General features: G+C 43.4%; 1 protein-coding gene across 3 annotated transcripts in view; it reads left to right on the top strand.

The window, feature by feature from the left end:
* Window positions 1-2,670: 2,670 nt before the first annotated feature.
* KCNU1 (potassium calcium-activated channel subfamily U member 1) overlaps window positions 2,671-25,933 on the top strand; it is a 212,969-nt gene continuing 189,706 nt past the window's right edge. For 2 of the 3 annotated variants that reach the window (XM_083184484.1, XM_083184483.1), the window contains exons 1-7: window positions 2,672-3,006; window positions 7,428-7,565; window positions 12,488-12,549; window positions 16,568-16,658; window positions 18,783-18,894; window positions 20,623-20,698; window positions 25,060-25,135. In XM_083184484.1, the coding sequence (XP_083040610.1) occupies window positions 2,863-3,006; window positions 7,428-7,565; window positions 12,488-12,549; window positions 16,568-16,658; window positions 18,783-18,894; window positions 20,623-20,698; window positions 25,060-25,135 (699 nt within the window). In that variant the 5' untranslated portion in view covers window positions 2,672-2,862. Of the gene's footprint in view, window positions 3,007-7,427; window positions 7,566-12,487; window positions 12,550-16,567; window positions 16,659-18,782; window positions 18,895-20,622; window positions 20,699-25,059; window positions 25,136-25,933 lie in introns of all 3 variants that reach the window. The other variant, XM_083184485.1, reaches the window with a different exon arrangement.

The following is a 25,933-nucleotide window of genomic DNA, read 5'->3' as shown; positions in this document are numbered from 1 at the left end:
TGTCGGGACTGTTGCAATAAGTAAGAAGAAAGCAGAGAAAAATGATCTCTTTATCTAGACATATGCTTCTTCTGTTCTTCTTGTTGGAAGTGAAATAGTTAAAACGTGTGTTATCCGTCTCTCTAATAGCCAATCAAGAACAGATTGATGCCCTGCGGTGTGCACAGCTAATACAGAACCGGCACAGAATGTAATCTGTCTTATGTATAGATTATGTAGCACACTGCACCATCTGATTAACATGTGCCATAAACATCCCAGAAGAGGTTTCATTACATTACAGACTAGGAACAAGTCGGATTACACAGCTACTGTATGTTTTAAAAACTATTTAACTATTGACACCTATCCTCTCACAGACGTGTAACCTTCATCTGTCCTTGTCCTACATATAATGCATATCTAATCTTTGTATTCCAATTTTCTGATCCCAAAGCGATACATATGGATAAGAAACGTTATTAAATAAACATCGTAATTATGCCTAATGCCCCAAAACTACATTTGTACGTTTTTACAATTTGTTTCCAAAAACGTTTTCAGTAGATCAAAATAACGTCTAATCTCCAAAACAACGTTGCCATCTTGTGGTCAATTTTGTCATCCCAACCCTTGTACATTTTCCTGAGTACTGCAGTAATTTTAAGGGAGGTTCCACATTTGAGCTATGCTAGGATGCATAATACTGTATTATATACACTGTACCAAGGCTGCGGAGTCAAAAACGCAAACGTTCAACACGGACGCAGACTCCTTATTGGCTAAAGGTTTGTTTGCCTACTCCACAGCTCTGCTAGAGTACTGTATATACTATAGCATAAATATTAATCAATAAACGTATCCCTCTAGCTTCCTATTTGTAACCTTAAATAGTTTAGAACTCATTGTACGATGTAGGTCAGCGTGTATGCGCTAAAACGTTTGGCCGCGGCACCAGCGAAATAATATATAACAATACAATGTTGTCAGTGCTGGGATTTGCTCAGTGTGTACTCAGCATTAGTACATATCCCCTAACTACTAGGAAATTAGATTAACCCCCCATATTTCACCCCCAAGTGAAGTGTGGAATCCAGGAGCTTGATTATGTGATTCACATTAAATCAAGTCACTGGTCCTCCCGGTGGCGTAGCTACGTTTTGGGCGACCCCCCCCCCCCCCCCGTCGTTAGGGGGGGGGGCGCCCCCCGCCGCCCATTCAAACCCCCCCAATCCCCCGCAGCCTTAAGTTTCACGCTGGTCCCGGCGGCTCCGTTCTTCTTCTGAGGACCACCACAAAATGTCCGCCCCCATACAGCAGACAGTTTCAGAGAACTGTGTGCTATATGGGACGGCCATTTTGTGGTGGTCCTCAGCAGAAGAACAGAGCCGCCGGGACCAGCAAAATAGGTAAGCCTGCAGGGGATTGGGGGGAGGTATAACTATAGCACAGCAGCCCCCGGCGCCCCCATATGCACAGCACCCCCCCCCCTCCCGGTGCTATAGTTACGCCATTTTTTCCTCCTCCCCCCGCTGCACAATGGTGTGAATTGCGATATTGTACAGTTGGAGGTGCTGACTAATTTCATTCCCCTTATGCAACACACCTGGATTCTAAACCCAGGGAGTAGATTTATTAAGCTCGGTGAAGTGATAAAGTATCTGGTTTTTATCACCGGCCAATCAGCTCATACCTGTCATTTTCAAACCAAGCCTGTAACTACACAGTTAGGAGCTGATTGGCCGGTGATAAAAACTAGACACTTTATCACTTCCCATCTACCCCTCAGACCCTTCTGCGCATGCTCAGATCTCCAGAAAAATGGCATGGCAGACTATTTAACGGCAACCCAGAGTTGGGAAGCCTGAGCACTAGAGAGTTCAGACTCCACTGCCAAAGCCCATATCTAAGAAAAATGGCACAGTGGCCATTTTTACAGTGATTTCCAAAGCGCTGCTGCCACATCGCTGGACTTCAGAGGATAGTATTGAAATAATGGGTGCAGCGTGTGCGGTGTTGGCACTCCAGGGACTATGGGGCCCAGTGTGCACCATGCATACTGCACCCATTATAAATATGCTACTGCCTCCAGTGTGTTTTAATATTGCTTTTATGAACAATTTAAAGGAGATCCAATGTAATATGGAATAAAAACCTCAAAGCAGATTCTCATCCAGTATTATCCGGGTTCTAGGCAAAAAAGTAAGCTCATACCACTGATCTTTTCACTTTTAGCTTAATATTGGAGAGATATAGGGCCAGATTCTCTAAGCTTCAAAAGTAATAAAATAGATAGTGATAAACAGCCAGCCAATCAGCTCCTACCTGCCATGTCACTAACTGAGTTTGAAAAATGTCAGGCAGGAGCTGATTGGCTGGCTGTTTATCACTCTCTATTTTATCACTTTTGAAGCTTAGAGATTCTGGCCCATAAACCTTTCAACAGTACAAAGTGAAGTTGCCCGTGGCAACCAAATATCTTCTTGCTATTGTTTATCTACACAGTCTATAAAACAATAGAAGCTGATTGGATGCTATACACAACTTATTTACTTTATCTTTTTTTGAAGGTGTTGTACATCTCCCCCTGTGTAGCTGAAAACTACTGCTAGGAGGATGTGGCTTTATAGTTTAGCTAAACACTTGGCAGCTGCAGCTGCCACCATGCATATAACCTTAAATGCTTTCTCCTGGTGCTGCCCACTAGACCAAGGGGTTTACTAAGTAAAGTCTTGACCATAGCAACCAACAACCAATCAGATTGCAGCTGTCATTTATCTAGTACATTCTAGGAAAAGTATTGTTCGGCTCTGATTTGTTGCTATGTGGAACTCCTCCACTTTCTAGAAGCATTAGTATAACTACCACCTGGAGAGAGATAGAATGAGTAAGTGGATAATACACAGCCACTGTGCAGTGGAGCAGAAGACTTTTCTCATTTCCTCAGCTACTGTGTTTCTTGGTGGCCTGATTCTCATACTGCTATGGAGAATAGTGCAGACTTATCTTGTCCCATGGATCAAACAGGTAATGATAGCTGATATACTAAGTGGCATGAGCTATACCGTATCAATATATATATATATATATATATATATATATATATATATATATATATATATATATATATTATCTAGTGTCCGTGAGTCTCCGAAACACTGCCATTGGCTGGAAAAGAGTGAAACTACATCTCTTTCTCACATATACACAAACGCATAAGGTAGCAGACTACCTTTTGCTTCTAGCAGGTTTACTAGTACAGTATATCTTATATATGGTTTAAAGTACAAACATATTTGGTGTTATACCAATTATAACTCATTATTCAGAAGCTATCTCAATGGTTTCCAAAATTGGTCCTCAAGGCACCCCAACAGTGCAGGTTTTAAGAATATCCATTCTTAAACACAGGTGTAATAATTGGTAACTGATTCAGTTTGATTATACCATCTGTGCACAAGCAGTGATATCCCTAATTGTTGTCATGTTGTGAGGACTGTGTTTGGGAACCACTGGGCTAACTAAAAATACTAACCTACAGCAGCATTTCACTGATCTGTGGTCTTATCTGGCAAATAGTTTACAGGTTCTAAGCACCTATTTCCATTACTTCCAGACTCATCTCTGTGCAAGATTACAGATTACAGCTTTCCATGTACAAACCTGTAACTGTGTTTGACAATATACAACTAAATCACTATTTTTTAGTAATGCAGGTGTCATGGATCTTCTGTCAGATTAACATCAGGTCCCAAAGTCTATTTTGGAACATGTAATATAACTGATGGTGAAAGTATTTTTTTTTTTTAATACATACAGATAAATTACATCCCACCAAACAATAGTTCTTGTTTTTGTGAGTAATGTCACCTACCTGCCCACCTAGCACATTGCATTGTAACAAAAACACACTTGCCTACCTGACTGTCTCCATGAGGGAGAAAATGCCCTGTTCCTGGACTTCCCTGGTAATGTATGATTGCCATCACCTGTGGTGAAACACCATTCTATACAATTAACTACAGTAGCTCACCACAGGTGATGGCAATCATACATTACCAGGGAAGCCCAGGAACAGAGCATTTTCTCCCTCATGGAGAGAGTCAGGGGGCCCGGTAGCTGGGTTATTACCGCATTTTTGCTTTAGTACAGTGGTCAGGGAACTCGGTCCTCATTACCCCATGCAGTGCATGTTTTGCAGGTCTCCTCACAGAATCACATGTGAAATAATTACTCCACCTGCGGACCTTATAAAATGTGTCTGAGTAATTAGTACACCTGTGCACCTGCTGGGTTACCAGCAAAACATGCACTGTGTGGGGTAATGAGGACCGATTTCCCTGACCACTGCTTTAGCGCATACCCTCCAACATGGCCCATTCCATAAGGTACGAAATGCTCTGTTCCCGGATTTCCCTCTTACTTATATGATTGCTGTCACCTTTCTTATAAATGAATTAGTTCAACACAGGTGATGGCAATCATACATTAAGAGGGAAGTCCAGGAACAGAGCATATTGTACCTAATGGAATGGGTCATGTTGGAGGGTATGTTAGTGCATCCCACCCAAAATTTGTTAACATTTTACCTCACTAGTGCAGATTTTGTAGCCAAAGTAAAATACAAATTTTATGTAAATATCTCCTGTGGTTTTCAAAATATGACCATGTACATTTTTCAAAAATCTGTCAAAAACCCAGAACCAGCATATTTCCTAATCACTATAGCAGGATTTTACTGTGTTATTTTTATGTCCTTTTCTATGATATACAGTTCAACACAATAGGCTTTGTGAAGAAAAATTTTTTTTTTTTATTATGATTATCTCAAAAATTGCGTCAACAAATAAGCTCAAACAATTTGAAGAACTAATGTTAAATATGTGTCAAAATGTAAAAGTGGCATTATAATAGCGCTGCTATGGAGATTTGGAAATATGCTGCTTGTGTGTTTTTGACAGATTTTTGAAAAATTTACATATCTCATGTTTCCGAAATACAGCTATTTAAATATTTAATATTTTTCTTAGACTACTTATATACTCTCCATATAGTTAACCAGGGCCTGATTAACCAATAGACTGATTAGGCTGCAGCCTGAAGCGCTGGGTCCTAGAGGGATGCGGCGCCATCAGAACAGATTGCGCTGGGATGTGAGTGCTTTCTGGTGCTGCTGGAGTTGGTGCCGATCAAGGTCTTGCCAGATCTTCTCCGGGAACTGTGGGAGCAGTGGTGCCTACTGGGATTTGCCAGTGTCACCGAGAAATGGATGGTGGGAAAAGGCAGTGGCAGATTTAGATCTTATGGGGTCCTAAGCAAGATATTGGTTTGGGGACCCCTGCCTCAATTGCATGCAATTTCAATCTACGGCTTCGTGTGGTTAACATCTGGAGGCATGCACGGTATTCATGATTGAAAACAATGGCTACATTATACACCTCAGAATCAAGCCTTACATATACAGTATTTCAATGTGCTCACTATCCCCAAACTAGAGCAATGAACTGCATCACTACACTACATCCTCTCACTATGGGGCACATTTATTAAAGTATATTTGTGGCTATAACTCCAAAAACACATGGTAGTAGGAAGGAGATATTGATATGTTAGCCGGTAAGGAGGGCATAGAGAGGCACAGGGCGGTAGATAGGGCAAAGAGAGGCGCAGGGTGGTAGATAGGGCAAAGAGTGGCGCAGGGCAGTAGATAGGGCATAGAGAGACGCAGGGCAGTAGATAGGGCATAGAGAGGCACAGGGTGGTAGATGAGGCTCAGGGCACTACAATAGAGCCTGTAGTCTAGCAATCAAACTGTCCAGCCCAATCCTTGGCATTCTGCTCGGCTGCCGCTGCTATGCTTACTCTTGCTGACCCTAGTATTGCAGCGGTTATTGCAGACACATTTATGCCCTACTGTATCTGCTTTTGCTGACATGGTTGTTTACCATACAAAACTGCTGACTATTATTATTATTATCATTGTTTATTTGGTACTCTTTACTTAGTTGGGCGCCCATTGCGGTGATCGCGGGCATCACGGCCAGTACATTAACGGCCGCGACGCGATGCCCGCGATCACCGCGATTTCCCATAGGGTTCAATGTTAAATTTAGTGCTGCCCGCGATTTTACATTCAATGCTTCAATGGGCGCGATTTGGCCATAGGAATCAATGTTAAATGGGCTACAGAGCCCAAATAGGCACAATTAACACTTAAATGTCCCCCCAAATTTGTAACGCCACCCCACGATCCACGCCAACCCGAAGCGTGGCGATCGCAGCGGTACGCGTCCTCCGACCTTTTCATACCCCCACTATCCACGTCGGCGTGGAGTTGAGAATAGAATAGTGTGGCGAGCGCAGCGAGCCACCGAGCCCGAAGCGTGGCGAGGGGACGTGGATACCTGTGAAGCCCGCGTAGGGCCACGTTTACCTGTGAAGGTATCCGCGTCCCCTCGCGGGGCTCGCTGCGCTCGCTACGCTTCGGGCTGGTTGACCATATTGCCAGCGATATGTGCTGAAATCACCCCGGGTTTTCACAGCTTAAGAGGTGTTGAATTTACTGGACCTCTTCCAAGTCTATTTTAACAGGAGACATCATTCCATGTTTCCTGCTGGGGACACAGAGCTGATGCAGTATAATAGGATGTTACTGCTCTTTCTCATCCCTGTTCGGCAATGAGTAATGCCAATACTCTGACACAACAAGTTACAGGTTGAGTATCCCTTATCCAAAATGCTCAGGATCAGAAGTATTTTGGATAACGGATTATTCCATATTTCAGAATATTTTTATATTACAATGCTGTACAGTTGGAGCCGGCCTGGTTCTTGCGGGAATTCTCTAAGAAATCGCCAGCCCCTGCCAGCTCCCGCCCAGAGGGAGCGCGCCCCATGGCGACGGAGCTTCCCACCCCCATCGGCGGTCCCCATCACCGCCCCCAATTCCCCCCCCCCTAACCCTGCCCATCTCTCTTAAGTGGAGACGGACAGGGACCCGCTGCCCAGCCTCCAAGAGACTGGGACACACGTGCATGTGAGACGCACGCGCATCCCAGTCCGATGGAGTCCCTCTCGCCAGCGAGGACCTTCTGGTGAGAGCCGAGCAAACATGAGAGGGGTTCCATCTGTATCTTGATGTATATTGCATTTCTGTTGTATAAAGACATCAAACACATGGAATTCACACAAATCTATTTTATTTGTGCACAAAACAAGGTTTTAAAACATGAAACAAAGTTTGTGTACTATCTCAGACACTGACTTTGAATGCCAAGCATTACATATCATTTCCCCAATAGAGCCAGTTACAGATGTACCCAGTAGGTTTTTAGCAAAACAATAAATAAAAGTAAATGTTGGAGACTATGTTTTTTGGAATAATTTGGATAACGGATATTTGAAAAAGGTATACTCAACCTGTATTTATATAAATCACTGTGTTCTAGAGAGACACGTTCGCGTCTGCTTCCGAACAGTTGACAGAGAATGAGGAAAGGACAGAAGGGCGCCCGGATGTCAGCACCCGGGTGATATACTTCGTGGAGTTGCTGCTTTCTGCACAGTCCTTTATGGGCAGGGTCTTGGTGAGTAGCAAGGATTCCAGGTGTCACTGTGATGTAGACAAGACCGTCTTATAAAACACGTTTCTTTGCTCACCGAAAGATGGTCATAGACCAAATCTCAGTTAACAAACTTCCTGGCGCTTAAATTTAGTTAAGTATGATATAAATACACAATATAAAGGGTTGTATATATCAGCTGCCGCAGACATCACCCTTGGGTCTGCCTTTACCCACAATGGAGTTTACAAAGAAAAAAGACAAAAAATGGTGTGTATTGCGCTGCTTGATATATGGTAAATAATACTTCGAATATACACCTTTTGTGCAAAAAGTGAATGAACCAGGACACACTGCTTGAACAATATAAATTTTATTTTTTAAGATATGTCATAAAAACACAATATACATACCAGTACATTTACAGAATTACAGAGATACACATTCAATAAAATAAAAGATCATATATATATATATATATATATATATATATATATATATATAGTGACTGATTTTATATAGAAATATAACTGAACGTTATTTTGGGGAGCTCCGCTGTTAGTATAAAGCAAGATGGATTGTATCCAATGTTATAGGCTGGCATATATCAATTAGCGGTGGTATCCACTGTTTGTTAGTATTTCAAATGGGGTTCACAGTATGATATTTGTTAGTAGATGGAAGCAATAAGCTTTGAGACCGGCAGTCTATTAGCACGTAGGCAAACACGCATTTAGGAAGGGATTCAGCCGAAATCTAGTGGTTAATGCAGGGGTTAATTGCGGTAGTTTATAGCGTGGTCATACGGTTATCTCACCCCTTAGATGGCGATCTGTATCGATGCTGGGCAGGGGCAAACGCAGGATTTTCAGAAGGTGCTTTCCAGAGGGGCGGAGCAAAGCACAGAGATGGACACTTAGGTGACCCAGTATATGCCGGGTCAGTTAAATTATTATTATAGATAGACCAAATGTATATTAATAATATATATACATACATACATACAGGGCGTCAAAAGCAGTGCAGACCCCTGGGCATAGCAATGTATTGGGGCCCCTACCGGTCCTCCAGTGGTAGGGGTGGGGGAAGCTTTGATGTCCCGCGGGTGGTAGGGGGTATTATATCAACCGCTCAGCATGTAGGGCCTGGATCAGTAATTTCCACTAATTACTTCTTTACTGCACAGATGGTGGGAGATGGGGTGGGAGGAAGGGCCCTGATACATAACTTCCAGGGTGGTAGAGGATGTGTAATATGCAGAGGAGGGGTGTATAGTGGAGTGGGCTTATTATTCATAATTTTCTGGTGGGAGGACAGCTTGCATGACTGCAGATATCTCCAGTTCCCGGAAATTGATTTCTTAGATTTTAATGGAATTAAAAACTAGAGAATCCCACCCACCAAATGGTATTGGGGACTAGGGGATCAGAGTTCACGAGGCAGAGCAATCTGCCAACGAGTATATAAAACTACATAGCTGGTCTGTGGAGCTGGAGCAGTAACCAGCTGCTGGAAGGCTAATCTCTCTGGTTCTGGGAACATTAGAGAGAAGCTACTAGTGTTTATTAAAGGGGGAGAGTCCCAGCTTTTGGAATATACCCTCAGAAAAACTCTAAGTTAAACAAAACCTGAAATATCTGACTGGGAAGAGCAATTAACAGGCTTGGATGGGGACCACTGCTTTGAAGTCAGATACTGTATCTCCGGTTCCCAAGGGCCGATTTTTAAAATCCTTGTACCCATGGAAAGAGGGGACCCTCAGCTTTCAGCTTAGGGTCCTTAGACTCCTGGGGGGTTTCTGGGTACTCAGAACCCCACCCTGCGTGCGCTACTGCCGGGTCTGCTGGATGCTCCGTTCGGAGGGGGCGGCTGATAGTTGTCCCGTGTGGGGCCCCTTTAATGGGCACCGGCAGCCTGCACTTCCTCCACATGTGGCGGGAGCGTCCGAGTCAAACAGACTGCAAAGAATACTGCTGGACGGAAGCCCAAGTTAGATGCCAAAGACTGTGGATACAGCAAACACGTGTATAGCAGCGGACAGCCCAAAAGCCCAATGTGGATGACGTCAACGCGTTTTGTTTCCTTGGTTACATGGAAACTTTCTCAAGACGGATGAGAGAGTTTCCATGTAACCAATTAAACGAAACGCGTTGACGTCATCCACATTGGACGTAAAGGTGCCTCACACGGGACAACCATCAGCCGCCCCCCCCCCCCCCTCCAAAGGGAGCAACCAGCAGACCCAGCATCGATACAGATCGCCATCTAAGGGGTGAGATAACCGTATGACCACGCTATAAACTACTGCAATTAACCCCTGCATTAACCACTAGATTTCGGCTGAATCCCTTCCTAAATGCGTGTTTGCCTACATGCTAATAGACTGCCGGTCTCTATGCTTATTGCTTCCATCTACTAACAAATATCAGTACTTGTGTACTTTCACTGCTTCCACGATATGATTCGTACAGGGAAAAATCGCATCGCATGCGATAGCATGAGATCACATGCGATCTGATGCGATGCAATGTGATGTAATTTTTCACAGAAATTATGGACATGAGTTGAAATCATGTAAAATGTCATTTTTCACACTGTACCACCCCCACTATCAACGCCAACCCGAAGCGTGGCGAGCGGCGGCGGTACGCGTCCTACGACCTTTTCATACCCCCACTATCCACATCGGCGTGGAGTTGAGAATAGGAAGTGTGGCGAGCGCAGCGAGCCACCGAGCCCGAAGCGTGGCGAGCGGACGCGGATACCTTTGAAGCCCGCGAGGGGACACGGATACCTGTGAAGGTATCCGCGGCCCCTCGCGGGGCTCACCACGCTTCGGGCTCGGTGGCTCGCTGCGCTCACCACACTTTTTATTCTCAACTCCGCGCCGATGTGGATAGTGGGGGTATGAAAAGGTCGTAGGACGCGTACCGCCGCCCCTCTCGGGCTCGCTGCGCTCGCCACGCTTCGGGTTGGCGTTGATAGTGGGGGTGGTACAGTGTGAAAAAGGACATTTGGGATGCATTTTACATGATGTCAACTCATGTCCATAATTTCTGTGAAAAATGACATCGCATCAGATCGCATGCGATTTTATCAAAAAAATCGCATCGCATGCCACTACATATGGCAAGCGATGGCATGCGATGGGAGCCGTGAAAGTACACAAGTACCCAAATATCATACTGTGGACCACATTTGAAATACTAACAAACAGTGGATACCACCGCTAATTGATATATGCCAGCCTATAACATTAGATACAATCCATCTTGCTTTATACTAACAGCCGAGCTCCCCAAAATAACGTCCAGTTATATTTCTATATAAAATCAGTCACTATATATATATATATATATATATATATATATATATATATATATATATATATATATATATATATATATATATATATATATATATATTTTTTTTTTTTTTTTAAATTGAGTGATTTTTATTAAATTTCTGATACACAGATTAACATAGCAAACAACAAAATTTATCGACTGAAATTTTGAGGAGATGAAGTAAAAAAATAATAATAAATAATTAGATAAATAAACAATTAAAAATAAATAAATAATAAACAAATAATTCATTAAATTATATAAAAAAAAAAACACATCAATACAATGCAATACAATATTAATAAATATTATATATATATATAATTTACAGTATCAGTATCTTTTCATTTGAACATATATATTTATTTTAATATATTTTATTGAATGTGTATTTCTGTGATTCTGTAAATGTATGTATATTGTGTTTTTATGATATATCTTACCATATAAAATGTATATTGTTCAAGCAGTGTGTCCTGGTTCATTCACTTTTTGCACAAAAGGTGTATATTCTAAGTATTATTTACCATATATCAAGCAGCGCAATACACACCATTTTTTTTGTAAGACATTCTTCTAGTATTAGGCTTTGCAATGGCTCTAGCACACATGCACAGGCCTTCACTGCGGGCGCCCTGGAGACTTGCATAGTCTCCTGTCACTCGCAGCAGGGTGGGTGTACAGGTGGCATGCTGGGGGCATTTCCTGGGCATACCCACAAAAACACTGGGTGTGCCCAGGAAAAACCATGGACGCCCCAATGCGAACGGGGTGGCTTCCTGCCTTCTGGGGGTGGGCAGATGACCTCACCGGATGTCAGCTGCCTGCCCTGTTCTCACCATGACTTGGATTAGCGAGTGCTTCAGAAATCATTCGATGGTCAGCAACCATCGAATGTTTTCGGGCCCGCATACAAGGCTGCAAATGGATTTTTACGCAAAGCATCCATTTGCAGGCCTCAGGACATTCGGCATCCAGCGGGGGGGTGGCGTTAGTTGGCTAACAAAGTAGTTAAATTTGCTGCTTACGAGTCAACCAGAATGGCCTCCCTTGGCCCAGTCCTGTTTGTCAAGTGGTTGGGCTGAGAACAGGCACAAGTAGAACATCACTTTTCCATTGGCAGTAGTTTACAATGAAGTTTCTCATGTGCCTGCTCAAGGTCACAGTGAAGTCTACTATAGCCCATTGACTAACCTCTAAATGTTTATGATGTTATTGATGTCAAAGTATTGTTTTGTTCCATTACTTCAGCAGGAGAATTAAGACGCAATCAGATTATATAAACCTAGAGATAAGAGAAATTGGCTCATTTCATCTTTGAAATCTAATAAGTTTTAAATGCTTATTTAATGGAGGTAAAATCCTTCTGTATTTATAGAAATGCAAATTAATGTCCACGCCAAGCGTCAATGCTTCTTTCCTTAACCTTTAATGTCTCTGAAGATGTAGGATTACATTACTGTCCACATACATCTATGCAGAGTGTTTTTATTGGAAGATATTGCAGTGGTCATAACGCTTTTATTATCTATCAATATCGTTAATGTAGTATTCCTCATTACCTATAAATATGTTGTAATGTTCTCTCTCCTTCTCTAGGTCATTTTGGTGTTTGTGTTCAGTATTGGAACAGTGATAATTTACTTTATTATATCAGCAGAGTAAGTACTATGCTATCTACTGACTCTTTTACTGGGTTTAATTTATTAGGTCAATACAGAATGCACTGACACTGTAACACTGCCTGATTATTTCTCTATTAAAAGATACAGTGGCAAGCAATGAAGGCATAAACTCCATTTAAATGGAGCCAATGTGCAGGTTTCATTCCGGGCCTTCGTGACGGACTTCAAACTCTATTTCTTACTTAATATGACATTAAAATGGTTATGGAGCGCTTGTGAAAGCGAAGCTATATTTCCCAGCATTTAAAAATCAGAGGAATAAAATGACACCCTTATATTTCTTTTAAAATGAAGCGTTTAATGAAAATGTGAATATTACAGCCAAAATTGCAAAATATACAATCCAATGACTAAGCAACAGTACTAGAGGTGTAATAATTAAGGCATGTGTGCAAAGTGAATATACATTTAAGCTGCACCCGCCTCTTACACATTGCTGGTTGATAGTATGCACCTCTGACCAGAGCTGCCATCAGGAATTTTGGGGCCCGGGACTCATTTCCTGACCGGGCCCCAGGCCTCCTCACCACACTTGACCTACCGTAACCCAGCTCCTGCTCCCCATCTCCTGCTGAGCTGCAGCCCAGAGGTCCCAGAGCGCAGGCTTCTTCATTTCAGGATGCCGGTGGCCAATTAAAATGCAGCACCGGCTGGTGAGGCAATCAGAGCTCGCATACCAACAGACACTCTGATTGTCTGCCGGTATGTGAGCTCTGATTGGCTCAAAAGCCAGTGCAGCATTTTAATTGGCCGCCGGCGTCCTGGGTTGAATAAGCCTGCACTCAGGGACCTGCTTTTTTTAGCGCACTGAGCGCAGCGGAGGCAGTCGGGGGTTGCGGTTGTCAAAGTGAGCTGCCCGGGCCCTTCCAGAGGCCGGGGCTCAGGACAGCTGTACTCACAGCACCCCCCTATTGGCGGCCCTGCCTCTGACTACACAGGAGCCTACAGTACTATATGTTTCCACCAGAGAGAAGAAGGTTGTGCAGCTTGGGTTTTATTTAGGCGTTTTTTTTTTTTTTTGTGTTTGGGTGTTTCTAGAATTACATCAGAAATTATAGAGTGGGGTTATAAATTCGATTCCAGACTAGGGTGATGAGTGGAGTTTGTATGTTTTCCCTGAATTTGCCTGGGGCTGCTTAGAAGAACAATGAGCAAATATTTCCTACTGTAGCAGTGGGCATAGCCAGACATGGTGGGGATAGAACCAGCTTTATTCAACCCAGTCCCCCAAGTTTCCTAAATGGCTCCCACTACCTTCTGTTGCATCTAATTGGCTCTGTTTAACAGTTCCAATCAGAGCGCGTTCTATAGAAGAGATCTTGTTTCAAGACAAAACATTGGGCCTAATTACGATTCATTGGAAACCTCCGATGTTTGGGGGTCTGCGCAAGCGTATATTTTCACATATGCAGACCCCAGCAACGAATGGCATCGGTGAGTTACACAGTCGCCAGGCCTTTCATTGCAGGGAAGGAGGGTCGGAGGCAGATGGGGGCGGTGAAGTCGCTGGCCCATGGGAACGACCAGTGTTTTATGGGCATCCCCATGAAAACGCTGGGCATTCCCATGAGTACGCGGGCCGGTTAATGCCTGCGGGGGGGAAGGCAGCAGACATCACAGGATGCCAGCGGCATCTTCAGCATTGCGCTCGTAAATAAAAGTCAGTTTTTAGTCTTCCATTTGCGAAGGCAGGAGAAATCATTTGATGGTCAGAGACCATCGAATGATTTCCCCTGCTAGAGGAGACATGTGAGGGGGTGTGTTCTCGTACACATTCCTTCACATGATTCCGAGGGTATTCGGCAAGGCAGCGTCTCAGGTGCTCACTAAGTTTTTCTATCCACAATATTCAAGCAGTTGTTACACCACAGCAAGTGATTTACCATGGTCATTTTCTGCTTGACATATGTAAGCCACGACAAGAGCGCAGTTGTGCCCATGCTGATGGGTTTTAGGCAAAGAGCAATGTTCACCCCATGTTGCACAAAAGCAATTAAGCTCTGAAGAAACTGCCTGCAGAATCCGCCCAACATTTGGATCTCACTTTAATGTGTTCAGTGAAAAAGAAAAGTTATGTACAGCTTCCTGCAACTGTACGTTCACAGCATATACAATTTACATTGCAAGTGACCGTATATTTGTTTAGTGAGGACACTTGTTCTTTTTCAGTTTTTAAACTTTGAAGGTTTGACCTCACTGTGATCCGACACGAGCAAATAGTTGACATTGCTTTAGTCAGCACATGCAAAGGTCAACGTGAATTTCTCACAATTTTTGGGGGGTTTTTTGCCGCCTTTTGGACTTTTTCATACACATGGTTGGATGGTAAGTGTCAGGACTTGCCACATGGATGGTAAAGTGTGCCGACTGCAGCGAGGCACCAGACCCGAAGCCTGGTGTGTGACGCAAGCCATGTGAGAGTATGTGCTACACTAATTGGGGTCCATATGCTCAGGTGTTGACATTGATAAAAAAAACTCATGTCAACCTTTTTTATGTGTTGCCCTTTTCCTTGTCGACCTTTTGCTTGTGTCAACCTTGTGCATGTCAACCTAGACACTGTTTATTCTTTGAACCACAGCCAATCAGTCTTTAGGGGTCTATGTACTAGGAATTGGAGAAAGATAAAGTACCAGCCAATCAGCACCTACCTGCTACAGTATGTTAAAGGCTGTGATTGAAAAAAAGTAAGAGCTGATTGGTTGCTACTTTTTTCCTCTCTCCAAAGCTTATTAAATAGACCACCTAAGGGAATTTAGAAAATATGTTCCGTTGCGGACCGTTTTAATAAAGTTATAGGGGGTATGCAATGTGCCGCCAGCTATTTCCGACGTGGGAAATCGCAGCGGCTCCCTATTCAATGCTGTCATTAACGACAGCATTGATGCGGGATCACGACAGAACCGGCCCGACTTCAGAAGCTGTCGAGCCCGTTCTGCTGATAACAGCCGTGGATTGTCGTTATCTGGGCCGCAGATCGACAATCCACGTCCATTTTCGAGGCCACGCCCCCTTTGCGCCCATCGGCAGGTGGGACATTGAATCCCATCTGTCGTTATGCGGTCCATCTGACCACAAACGGGCCTGGATCACGGCTGTCGGCGGGGATCGACAGCCGTGATCCCACATTGCGTATTTCCCATAGTGTCCTATAGTAGAGCATCTCTTTGCGATGAGTTTTGCTGTCAGATCCATGCAGACTTATCAGTGTAAAAAAAAAAAAGAAATTTAATTAATAATAAAAAAAAAAAAAACCTGCGTAGGGTTCCCCCGGCCAGGCTATAACCAGCCCACTGGCTCATTGTACCAGTCCTGGTTTTAGAAAGTCAGGAGGACAAGAAATTGGATTCCAATCCCCTCATATTTCTAGAACCAGGACCAGGCTCATGGTCTAGTACTGGTTCCCAAAATATGTAGGACCCCGATTAATTTTGTGCCCCATATTTTGGGAACCAGGACCAGCCCAAGGGCCTGGTGCTGGTTTTAGAAATACTGTGGAACCTCACTTTTTTTTTTTTGTACCCCTGAATTTCTAAAAACCAGTACCGGTTAAATGAGTCTATGACCCCATGCCGTGTATTTAAAATAAAAAATTTTTTTAACACCGGTAAGCATTGCATGCATCTGATATTGCGATATTGTTGCTTTATGTGTATTTGTCAGCCGTAAATACGGCCGCCAAATATGAATGGATATGAATGAGGAAAATATCTCACACCCTGACATGAATGATGATACTGTGTAGATAATGGTTTCTTCTATGCTGTATCACACATATATTTGCAATATAAGACATCTCAAGTTGTATTTTCTCACATTTATGAGTCTGAATAGCACCAGATGCTTTTCTTATTCGATTAGAATTTATTTTAAATCTAGCTGGGTATAACATATACATATGGTTTGTATTATTGTGATAGTAAAATATGGTGTTATTTACTGATTGTGGTGTAGATGTACCTTACTGTTAATAATACTGTGTATCTGTCTCCAGCCCTTCAGAGTTCTGTGACTATTCTGAAAGTGTCTTACTTATGGTTGATCTTGGGTTTAACACATTCTTTGCCTTTTACTTTGTGTTGCGGGTGAGTACAACTATTATTATTATTATTATTATTATTATTATTATTATTATTATTATTATTATTATTCTCTCACAGAGTGCAACTAAGCTGATCATCCACTCATTGGTCATCTCACGGCTTGACTACTGTAATGCTCTCCTCACCGGCCTCGCACAATGCCAACTAGCTCCTTTCCAATCTGTCTTCAATGCTGCAGCCAGGCTTATCTTCCTCTCCCGCCGCTCTAATTCTGCTACTCCCCTTCAACAAAATCTGCACTGGCTTCCATTCCCCTACAGAATCCTCTTCAAACACCTCACACTCACATACAGGGCCATCTCTAATTCCATTGCTCCATATATCTCTAACTTCATCTCCATTCATACACCCTCCCGCCCTCTACGGTCGGCTGACGACTGTCGTCTCTCCTCCACTCTAGCATGGGAAGCAGTGATCAGAGTACAGGACTTTGCCCGTGCTGCACCCCTTCAGTGGAACGCACTCCCTCGCTCCATTAGACTCTTCCGGACCTTGCAAAGCTTCAAACGGGCACTGAAAACTCACCTATTTATCAAAGCGTACCCTTCCACTAAATAAACCAGCTGGTTCTTCGACCCCTTGCCTGTTTACATCCTGCTATCTAACCACCACCCCCTTGCTTGCACCTCATGTAATCTGTCTCCCCTTCCTACTAGATTGTAAGCTCCTCCGAGCAGGGCCCTCTTCCCTCCTGTTGTCAAAGCCCACTTCTCTTCACATTTCACTCACAGCTATCCTATACTCAAACACTCAGTGACCATCTTCGTCTGCATACTCATCTCCATCATTGGCCTCAAGCCTCTAGTTGTATGTTGATTGAGTCCTCACTACTTACATTTAAGCTGTAATGTGTATTGAACTGTGGTGCTCTTTATTTGTACTGTATTTTTGGTATTTATTCAATGTTATGCCAAGTTTTGTCTCCCTGTATTGTTCCTTTGTACGGCGCTGCGAAACACTTGTGGCGCCTTATAAATATAATAATAATAATAATAATAATATTATTATTTTAATATTCATCCATTTCTTTCATATTAATTGTATGGAACTTACGTTAAAAATTAAATGGACTTTTAATATTTTTGTAATGTAGTTTGTAGGCTATACTAAATCAAAGTTAATATACCAGAATTGGCTATGGCCCTGATTCAGAGTTGAATACTCTAATGGACAAAACCATGTGCACTGCAGGTGGGTCAAATGTAACATGTGCAGAGAGAGTTAGATTTGGGTGCGTTTAAATTGAAATCTAAATTGCAGTGTAAAATTAAAGTAGTCAGTATTTACCCTGCACAGAAACAATATGTCACCCAAACCTAATGCCCCATACACACTGTTTGATTTGGTCTTTTTTTCTATTCGATTTTGCTTATATAATAAAAAATCTAATTTTTAAATTGAATGGTTTTCAATGCCAATTCAATCCTGATGCTCAACTTTTACAACAAAACGGGGCCAAAAGCTTGTCCAAGACCATAGCACATTATCAGTCCTACTGGTTTCATGCAATTTACATTAAGTGATTTAACACCTATTTTTTATTTTCTTAGGAAATGACTGAATCATGGTGAGGTTATTACTATAGCCGAGCAGCTGAATGTGCAAGACATAAATACCTTATGATATTTAGCAACAAAAATGTATACTGATAAAATTCAATTCTGAAAAGACACATATATAACTCTGCTTATCTGCATTCCAAGCATAAAAGAAGAACTTTCCATTTAATGGCAGGATACTGTACCGCTTATAATAATCATCATAGCTCCTCATATTGTTCTTTCCCTGTGCAGATACCACGCACAGCTCATTTTTAAATGAGCTTCTAAAAGACTGATGCATGTTCGTGAAATGTTTTCTTTATTGCTGTATAAAAAAAATCGGAGAACGTAATTACAAACTTTCAGTATTTTACGCAGCTTGAAAATTGATTGGACATTTTGAAAATTAATTTTATATTGACTGCATTCTTGCAAAATGTGTTATCATTAAATAACCAAAATCAATATAAATCTTAATTGCAAAAAAAAAAAAGAAAAGTGCAGCAATGGTGACTCATGCGTAACGCTGTGTGATATGATAGGGAATATATTTTATGTCTTGCAGTTTATTGCTGCTGCTGATAAACTTTGGTTCTGGCTGGACCTGACTTCGATTGTGGATTTCTTCACCATCACCCCTGTGTTTATTTCAATCTATTTAAGAAAAAACTGGCTTGGTAGGTTGTTTCAGTTTTCACATGATTTTTTTTTAGATATATATTTTTGGTAAAGGCACAAAAGATTTATCATTCCAGCCAGCCCAGTGAATTATCCTATGCCTAGCATCAAAGGGGCAGCATAATGGGCAGGGTTATAGTGATACTCTGGGCAAATTAGACCATACCTAAATGCAGGTGGGTGCATTTAGGGTTAAACACTAGGGGGGATCGGATAAGACAATTAGGGGCAGATGTATTAAGCTTTAACAAGAGATAAATGCAAGGGTGATAAAGAGAGATAAACATCCAGCCAATCACCTGCTAACTGCCATGTTACAGCCTGTGTTTAAAAAAAGTCTGTAAGGAGCTGATTGGCTGGCTGTTTATCATCACCCTTGCATTTATCTGTTGTTAAGGCTTAATACATCTGCCCATTTGTTAGAATACTTACTACCCATGTATTAGGATTCTGCATTGGCATTCCAAGTTCCCTAATGCCGGTACATCCCATCAAGACTTGTGAGATGAATTGGTACTTGTGTATTATCACGGCGCCCATCGCGTCGCATCGCATACCACTAATTAAGGTATGCGATGGGACCCGATTTGAGGCTTTCCCCGGGATGAGTGTAGAATTTTAATATTGTGTTGCATTTCATGCCATTATAATGGCATGCGATGCGAAGCAACGCGATTTCCATGTTAAATGCCCACCCAGACCCGATTTTTAATTGTATCCCCACCCTTTGTGGGTAATGACTATGTTAAATGCTCACCCATTGTTAACGCCACCCCACTATCAACGCCAACCCAAAGCGTGGCGAGCGCAACGACGGGCAGCAGTACGCGTCCTCCGACCTTTTCATACCCCACAATCCACGTCGGCGTTGAGTTGATTTTATATAGTGTGGTGAGCAGACGCGCATTACTTCACAAGTATTATGCGTCCCCTCGCGGGGCTCGCTGCACTCGTCGGGCTCGGTGGCTCGCTGCGCTCGCCACACTTTCTATTCTCAACTCCACACCGACGTGGATAGTGGGGGTATGAAAAGGTCGGAGGATGCGTACCACCGCCCCTCGCTGTGCTCGCAACGCTTCGGGTTCGCGTTGATAGTGGGGTGGCGTTAACAATGGGGGCATTTAACATAGTCATTACCCATTAGGGTGGGTGTACAATCTAAAATCGGGTCGGGGGGGCATTTAACATAGGAATCAGGCATCTGGGTTCATATCGCATGTGATGCGACGCGATTTTGTGGTTGTACAATGCCCTGCGATGGAAATCGGGGGCGCCGTGATATTACACAAGTACCGCTGAATACAGCAGTGTTGTAAAGCTTCCCTGATTGCATCATCATCATGCCCTAAAATTTACCGATAAAGTCCATATGCCATAGTTAATCATGGGAGATACTCAAGGAGAGTGCTAGAAAAGTACATTATGCATGTTCACTGGCATGATTACATGTGCAGTATGGAACACATCTTGGAAATAATATTGTAGGCCCACAGCTGCTGCCAATTTTACTTCAATGGATTTCTAATCGTAATTCAATGAGAAGAGGATGTAACACTTGAAATGCCCATGAAGTTATTTGTTCTTTTCATTGGCTTATCCTCTGATTTTTCACATATATACCAAGCATAAAGAACATATCAAGTTTAAATCGGTAATCCCTGATTTTTTTTTATTATGCTTAGTTATTATTTAAAAGGTAAACTGGTAACATTATTCTTCTCCCCTAGGACTGCGGTTCCTCCGGGCATTGAGACTATTGGAGCTTCCAAAAATTTTACAGTTGCTCAAAATAACTACAACGAGGTAAAGTCTGATTTGGATGGGGGGAACTATGGGAGATACTGGTAACAATGCACTGTGAGCAGACTGTTTACAATGTCTATCAACCAATGATGAGCTGTCAGCAATGTGCCAGTCACTGTCAGTCTCACGGAGAGGGAAACACAAGGGTACAGTACATACTTTCCAGTTAATCAAGCTACTTGATTACAAGTTTAAATGCTGACATTACTGGGACCTTATATCGTAGTCCAATTTTCAGTGATGTCAAAAATACTTTTTTTAAGTTAAGGTACCATAAGTGTCAGTTTAAAAAATGTTAGATTATAAAACAATTACAATCTGTTTTTGTTGCAGGCAGGGCAGCCATCAGGGGGTCTGGGGAAACTCCAGTGGGGGCCCAGGATTGGAGACTATAAAGTATAAATTGTCATAAACAAAGTTCACATTTCCCTTGAAGCAATGTAGAGGTTGAGTAGTGTGGCCAGTACTGCCATCTCCGGAGGTCTCACCAGGCAAGCCGGGGGGTTCAAGAAGGGGAAAGGAGGCCTTATTTATACACACCATTCAGTGCAAGTGCATGGTGTGTATTGAGTGCTGAGTTTCCCAAAGCCAGGCGCACCCTTGAGTGTGTTGTAGGTAAATCAATGCAAATACTGCATAACACAGCAGCTTCTGTCTACACCATTATGCACTACAGTACATGAAAGAGAACTGCTTCACTCTGGGGCATACTGTACAGATGGAGCCGGCCTCATGCTTGCGCCAGCCACCAGGCCCCACCATCCATTGGAAGGGGGCACGTGCGCACAAGCCACTCGCGCGCCTCGTTCCGACAAAGCTCCCCGTCTGTCCTTGCCGGCGGTCCCCATCAGTCCACACCCCCCCCCCCCAACCCTGCCCGTCTCCCTGAAGAGGAGAGGGGCAGGATCCCACCACCCAGCCGCCGAGTGACTTGGACATGGGTACGTGTGAGGCAGTGAATGAGAGGGGCTCCATCTGTATGAATGGTCAGCATTGCTGACCATTTCACACTCTTGCCACTATCCGCTAACCAGCAACAGGGTGGCAAAGCCATATCTCCCCAGCAAGGACAGCGCTGTCCATGCTGCTGGCTTTGGCCTGCGCTGGAGATCTGGCCTGGGTAGCGAGATTCCGCGCATGCCCAATCCAGCCGGCCAGAGGGGTGGGGGAGGAGATGGCGCATCAGTGTGAGCTGATGTGCTGTCTCCCTAATGGGACATCGCCAGAGCGGGGGTTTGTGCTTCCCTGCTTCAGCATCTTGTCGATGTTCCTTCCTGCTTCAACTCGTTAATGAAGCGAAGCAGGAAGTGTTATAGCGGCGCACTAATACATCTACCCCGCTGTGTCCTCACTGCGGGTATACATCTGCATACAAAATGCTATGTTCCAGTGTTTTACTGGAATATAGTATTTTGGGTACTTATGTAATATCTGGGCTCCCATGTTAAATGCACCCCATTTTTTTCATACCCCTACTATCCAACAACGCATGGAGTTGATGTTATATAGTGTGGCGAGCCACCGTGCCCGAAGCATGGTGAGCGCACGCGGTCTCATAAGAAAAACGGGAGCCCAGATATTACATAAGTACCGTATTTTGTATGCAGATACATAAGCTTTTGCACACAGAATATAGGTATGCCACATGCCAGTAGTTTAAATCAGCATAAACTGCTTGTGCTTCCAATTTGCATCAATTTGCAAATAAGTCATGCCATGCCATGCCACAACTAGAAGAGCTTTTCAATGAGCAAGGAGCTTAGATGTAATTGGCCAAATCTGTATATTTAGGGCTTGTCTACTATGAACATACAGGGCACCTACTTGTACAGGACAAACCTTAATCCCATAGGCTAGATGACAGGATGAACAGATAGGTGTAGAATATTTGAGGGTAATACTTAGCGATAGGGGCGGGGTTAGAGGCGGAGTATAGCTTTCTTAGTGCATGTGCAAGCAGGAAGCTGCCTTTCAGAAAGTATTTGTGTAAAAGAACTATAGCTGAGAGGTCAGTTCATACTCCCCACACCCCCCACTGCACTGCAGTTGGGGCAGATGTTATATGTGAAGATAGAATTAGATTTGGGTGAGATGTGTTGAAACTGAAATCTACAGACTCTCAGCCAGTTGCCAGGGATCGGCAGAATGTCGCCGCTGGCAATCCGTGGCACCATCTGACAGGGACGTGCGGTCCTCTCACATGCACGCGCATCCCAGTTTTCGGGCGGCAGGGGACGGGAACCCTGCCCGTCTCCATTTCAGCGAGAAGGGCAGGGTTAAGTGTGGTGCGGGGAGGCGGCGGACAGCAGCAGGGAGCTCCATCTGAACAGGGCGTGTACCCCTTCTCACGGATGGTGGGGCCTGGTGGCAATAATGATGGCGGCTCCATCTGTAAATTGCAGTGTTAAAATAAAGCTGTCTAACATCTGTCTGTCTGTAAAAGCAGACCATATTTACCCTGCAGAGAAACAATATAAATGTATTTACATTACATGGTAACAGGGTTTGTTCCAACAGAAGTACTTGCTTTTTGCTTTAATGAATCTTGCCCAAGGTTTGGTTCATTTGCCACTAGGGCGTTTATTGATTAAAAAAAAAAAAATACTGTAAATTCCACCTCAAAGGCTAGGAACTTCATGTGAGACTTGGGGTAAGTATCATGTGAGGTTAATTTGCAGGTAGGTATCTAAGCTGAGTACAGGTCTCTCTTTCCTCTCAATTTCCTTTCAGAAGTTGAGAATTAATTATCACATAAGCAGGTTACACAGCTGGATCACAGTACAGTGCATAATGCAATTTGCATAGACATTAACTAAAGAAAAAATCTTTCTGTTGGATTTGTATGAAACTGGAATGCTTCCGTTAAAGCTCTATCCTCTATCACAAGCGACAATGGGCCTGATTTCAGCAAGGCTCGCTAAGCCCACAGAAGTAGCATCCCTCAGTGTCAGCCATGACCCCTTCCCTTGTGTCAGCGCTATCATATCTCCTCCCCCCGCCCCCTGTGTTGGGTCACATACCAGTGCCTACTTATTATTACTGCTGCTCTCCCTAGGCAGGGCCGGCACCACCACTAGGCAGGTCTAGGCATTTGGCTTGGAGCGCTGGCCACTGGAGGGCGTCAGTGTGCAGCAGGTGAGGCGAGTGGCACCGGCTGCCTCCTATACCCCCGGAACGCCGCGAATCGCCAGCAACCCACCTCCCCCTCCTGTACAGCGGCCAGGGGGGCGTTTGATCAACGGAGCGTGTGTCCCCCCCCTGCCTGGGCACCGGCAATATCCATAGGCAGTGATGTCCCCTCCGCGCTGCACTATTTCCCAGGCACTGGTGGCTCTGAGTACTCAGTTATTCACAGTGCCACCTGCTGAACAGAGCGCTGAGTCTAGGACACAGGGGGGAGCACTGATCAGTATCAGCTCGGCGCTTCCCCTATGTGTCCTATGCTCGGGGCTCTACTCGGCAGGCGACGGGGAAACACAGGGCAGTGCAGAGGCAATGCACTGTCGTGGCAGGTTGCGGCAATAACCACTTCTGTATTGTGAGATTTCCAATCATGCAATGGGACCACGTACTGTATACCTGGAGGGGAATCTAAATCTGTGGCAAGCAAAGCAAGTGTACAATCCAGCTGTAATAAAATATCCTACAGTACACCTATGTAAAATACAAACAAGATAAAAAACCCGCTGTGAGGACATCTAACGACTTCCACCCTCACCTAACGTCACATCCTACCCACAAAACGGAAGTGGATCTAGACACAAACCTGATCTCCAGCACTGACATGGCCTTAGAGTGTGTGCCAGCGTATGTGCCAACAGTCCAAATGCGCTGTGGGCAAGGCACGGCTTTCACACACCTAGTTACGGCCCTGATATTAACCCTAAAAAATTAAAAGAACAGAAATAGCTGCTCTTTCCATGATCTTCTCTGTCCCTTGCAATATTAATTTCAACATACAGCATAGTATGTCTTGTACATAAGGCACGCAGAGTCAGTGGAGGTTCTGTGAACAGTACTGTCTTGTACTACTGTACTGTCATACAAGAGCACAGTGCCCTCTGCTGTCTGAAAATGAATCATTACACTAGTTACTGTTAAATAAGGAGTTTATGAGCCTAATTGCAGTAAAATGCCCTCATTCTGTGTCTAATCTCAGGAAATGTCATATAGTTTAATAAGGCAGAAAATTCTTTACGACGCAAGTCTAATATTATTCCTCCTCTATGTGTACAGTAGCAAATAATTTTCCATATAAATCTCTGAAAAGAGATGAATCTGAAGATTTGTAATTTACGTGTGGTGATCGCGCGAGCACAGTGACAGATATAGAGTATGATCCATCTCTCTCTCCCTGACAGCTCTGCCATCAAACTCTCCAACCTCCTCGCTGTTTCCCTCAGCTGCTGGCTGACTTCAGCAGGATTTATTCACCTGGTAAATATGCCATCTTCTCAGATCGATGAACTGTCTTCAAATATGTTCCTCTCCTGTACATTTCAATTGTGTACTCTATCAAATCTGACCTGTCGCTATATGTAAAACGCACTGCTTTTGTCAACTTATTAATACAAATGTTTGCAGCTACAGTAACTCTACCAAGGGGAGCTTACATACTTTAAAAACAAAAGAAAATCACACGTTTTGTAACCTCCTCCATCTTGAACAGGAGAACTTCCATTGCAGAGGATTCCATTATTCTCCTCAAATACTCTGTGGCTGCCCTTGCAATGGTTAAGTTTTATTCTAGATAGGTAAAAACCGGTATTAGCACCCCAAGCCACGATGGTATATGCTGCTTATTCCAAGTGTCTTTTCCTTTCTGTTACTGGATAGGTTACATATATATACATAGTAGGTAAGGCTGAAAAAAGACTTGCGTCCATCTAGTTCAACCTGGTATAGATATCCATTGCTGATTTGGTAGGTTCTGATATTTTACAGACAGAATATATTTCTTATTTGTACCCATGGATGTTTTTATCCAGTAAATGTTTGTCCAACTTTGCCTTGAACGTATTTAATGAGCCAGCCGTTACCACCTCTCTGGGAAGAGAGTTCCAGAGTTTGACTGTTCTGTAGCTGAATGAAATCTTTTTTCTTCTAATCTATACTCATGTCCTCGTGTCCTAGATTCCTTTCTAGTAGAAAAGAGGGTGTGTGACAGTTCCTTATATTGGCCCTTGATATATTTGTACATGTTGAGCATGTCCCCCCTTAAACGTCTCTTCTCTA

This window comes from Crinia signifera, chromosome 4 (genome assembly GCF_055691185.1).
Source record: "Crinia signifera chromosome 4, ASM5569118v1, whole genome shotgun sequence".
NCBI classification, from domain to species: domain Eukaryota; kingdom Metazoa; phylum Chordata; class Amphibia; order Anura; family Myobatrachidae; genus Crinia; species Crinia signifera.
The sequence above is the reverse complement of the archived record's forward strand: the minus strand, read 5'-3'. Positions and strand labels throughout refer to the sequence as shown.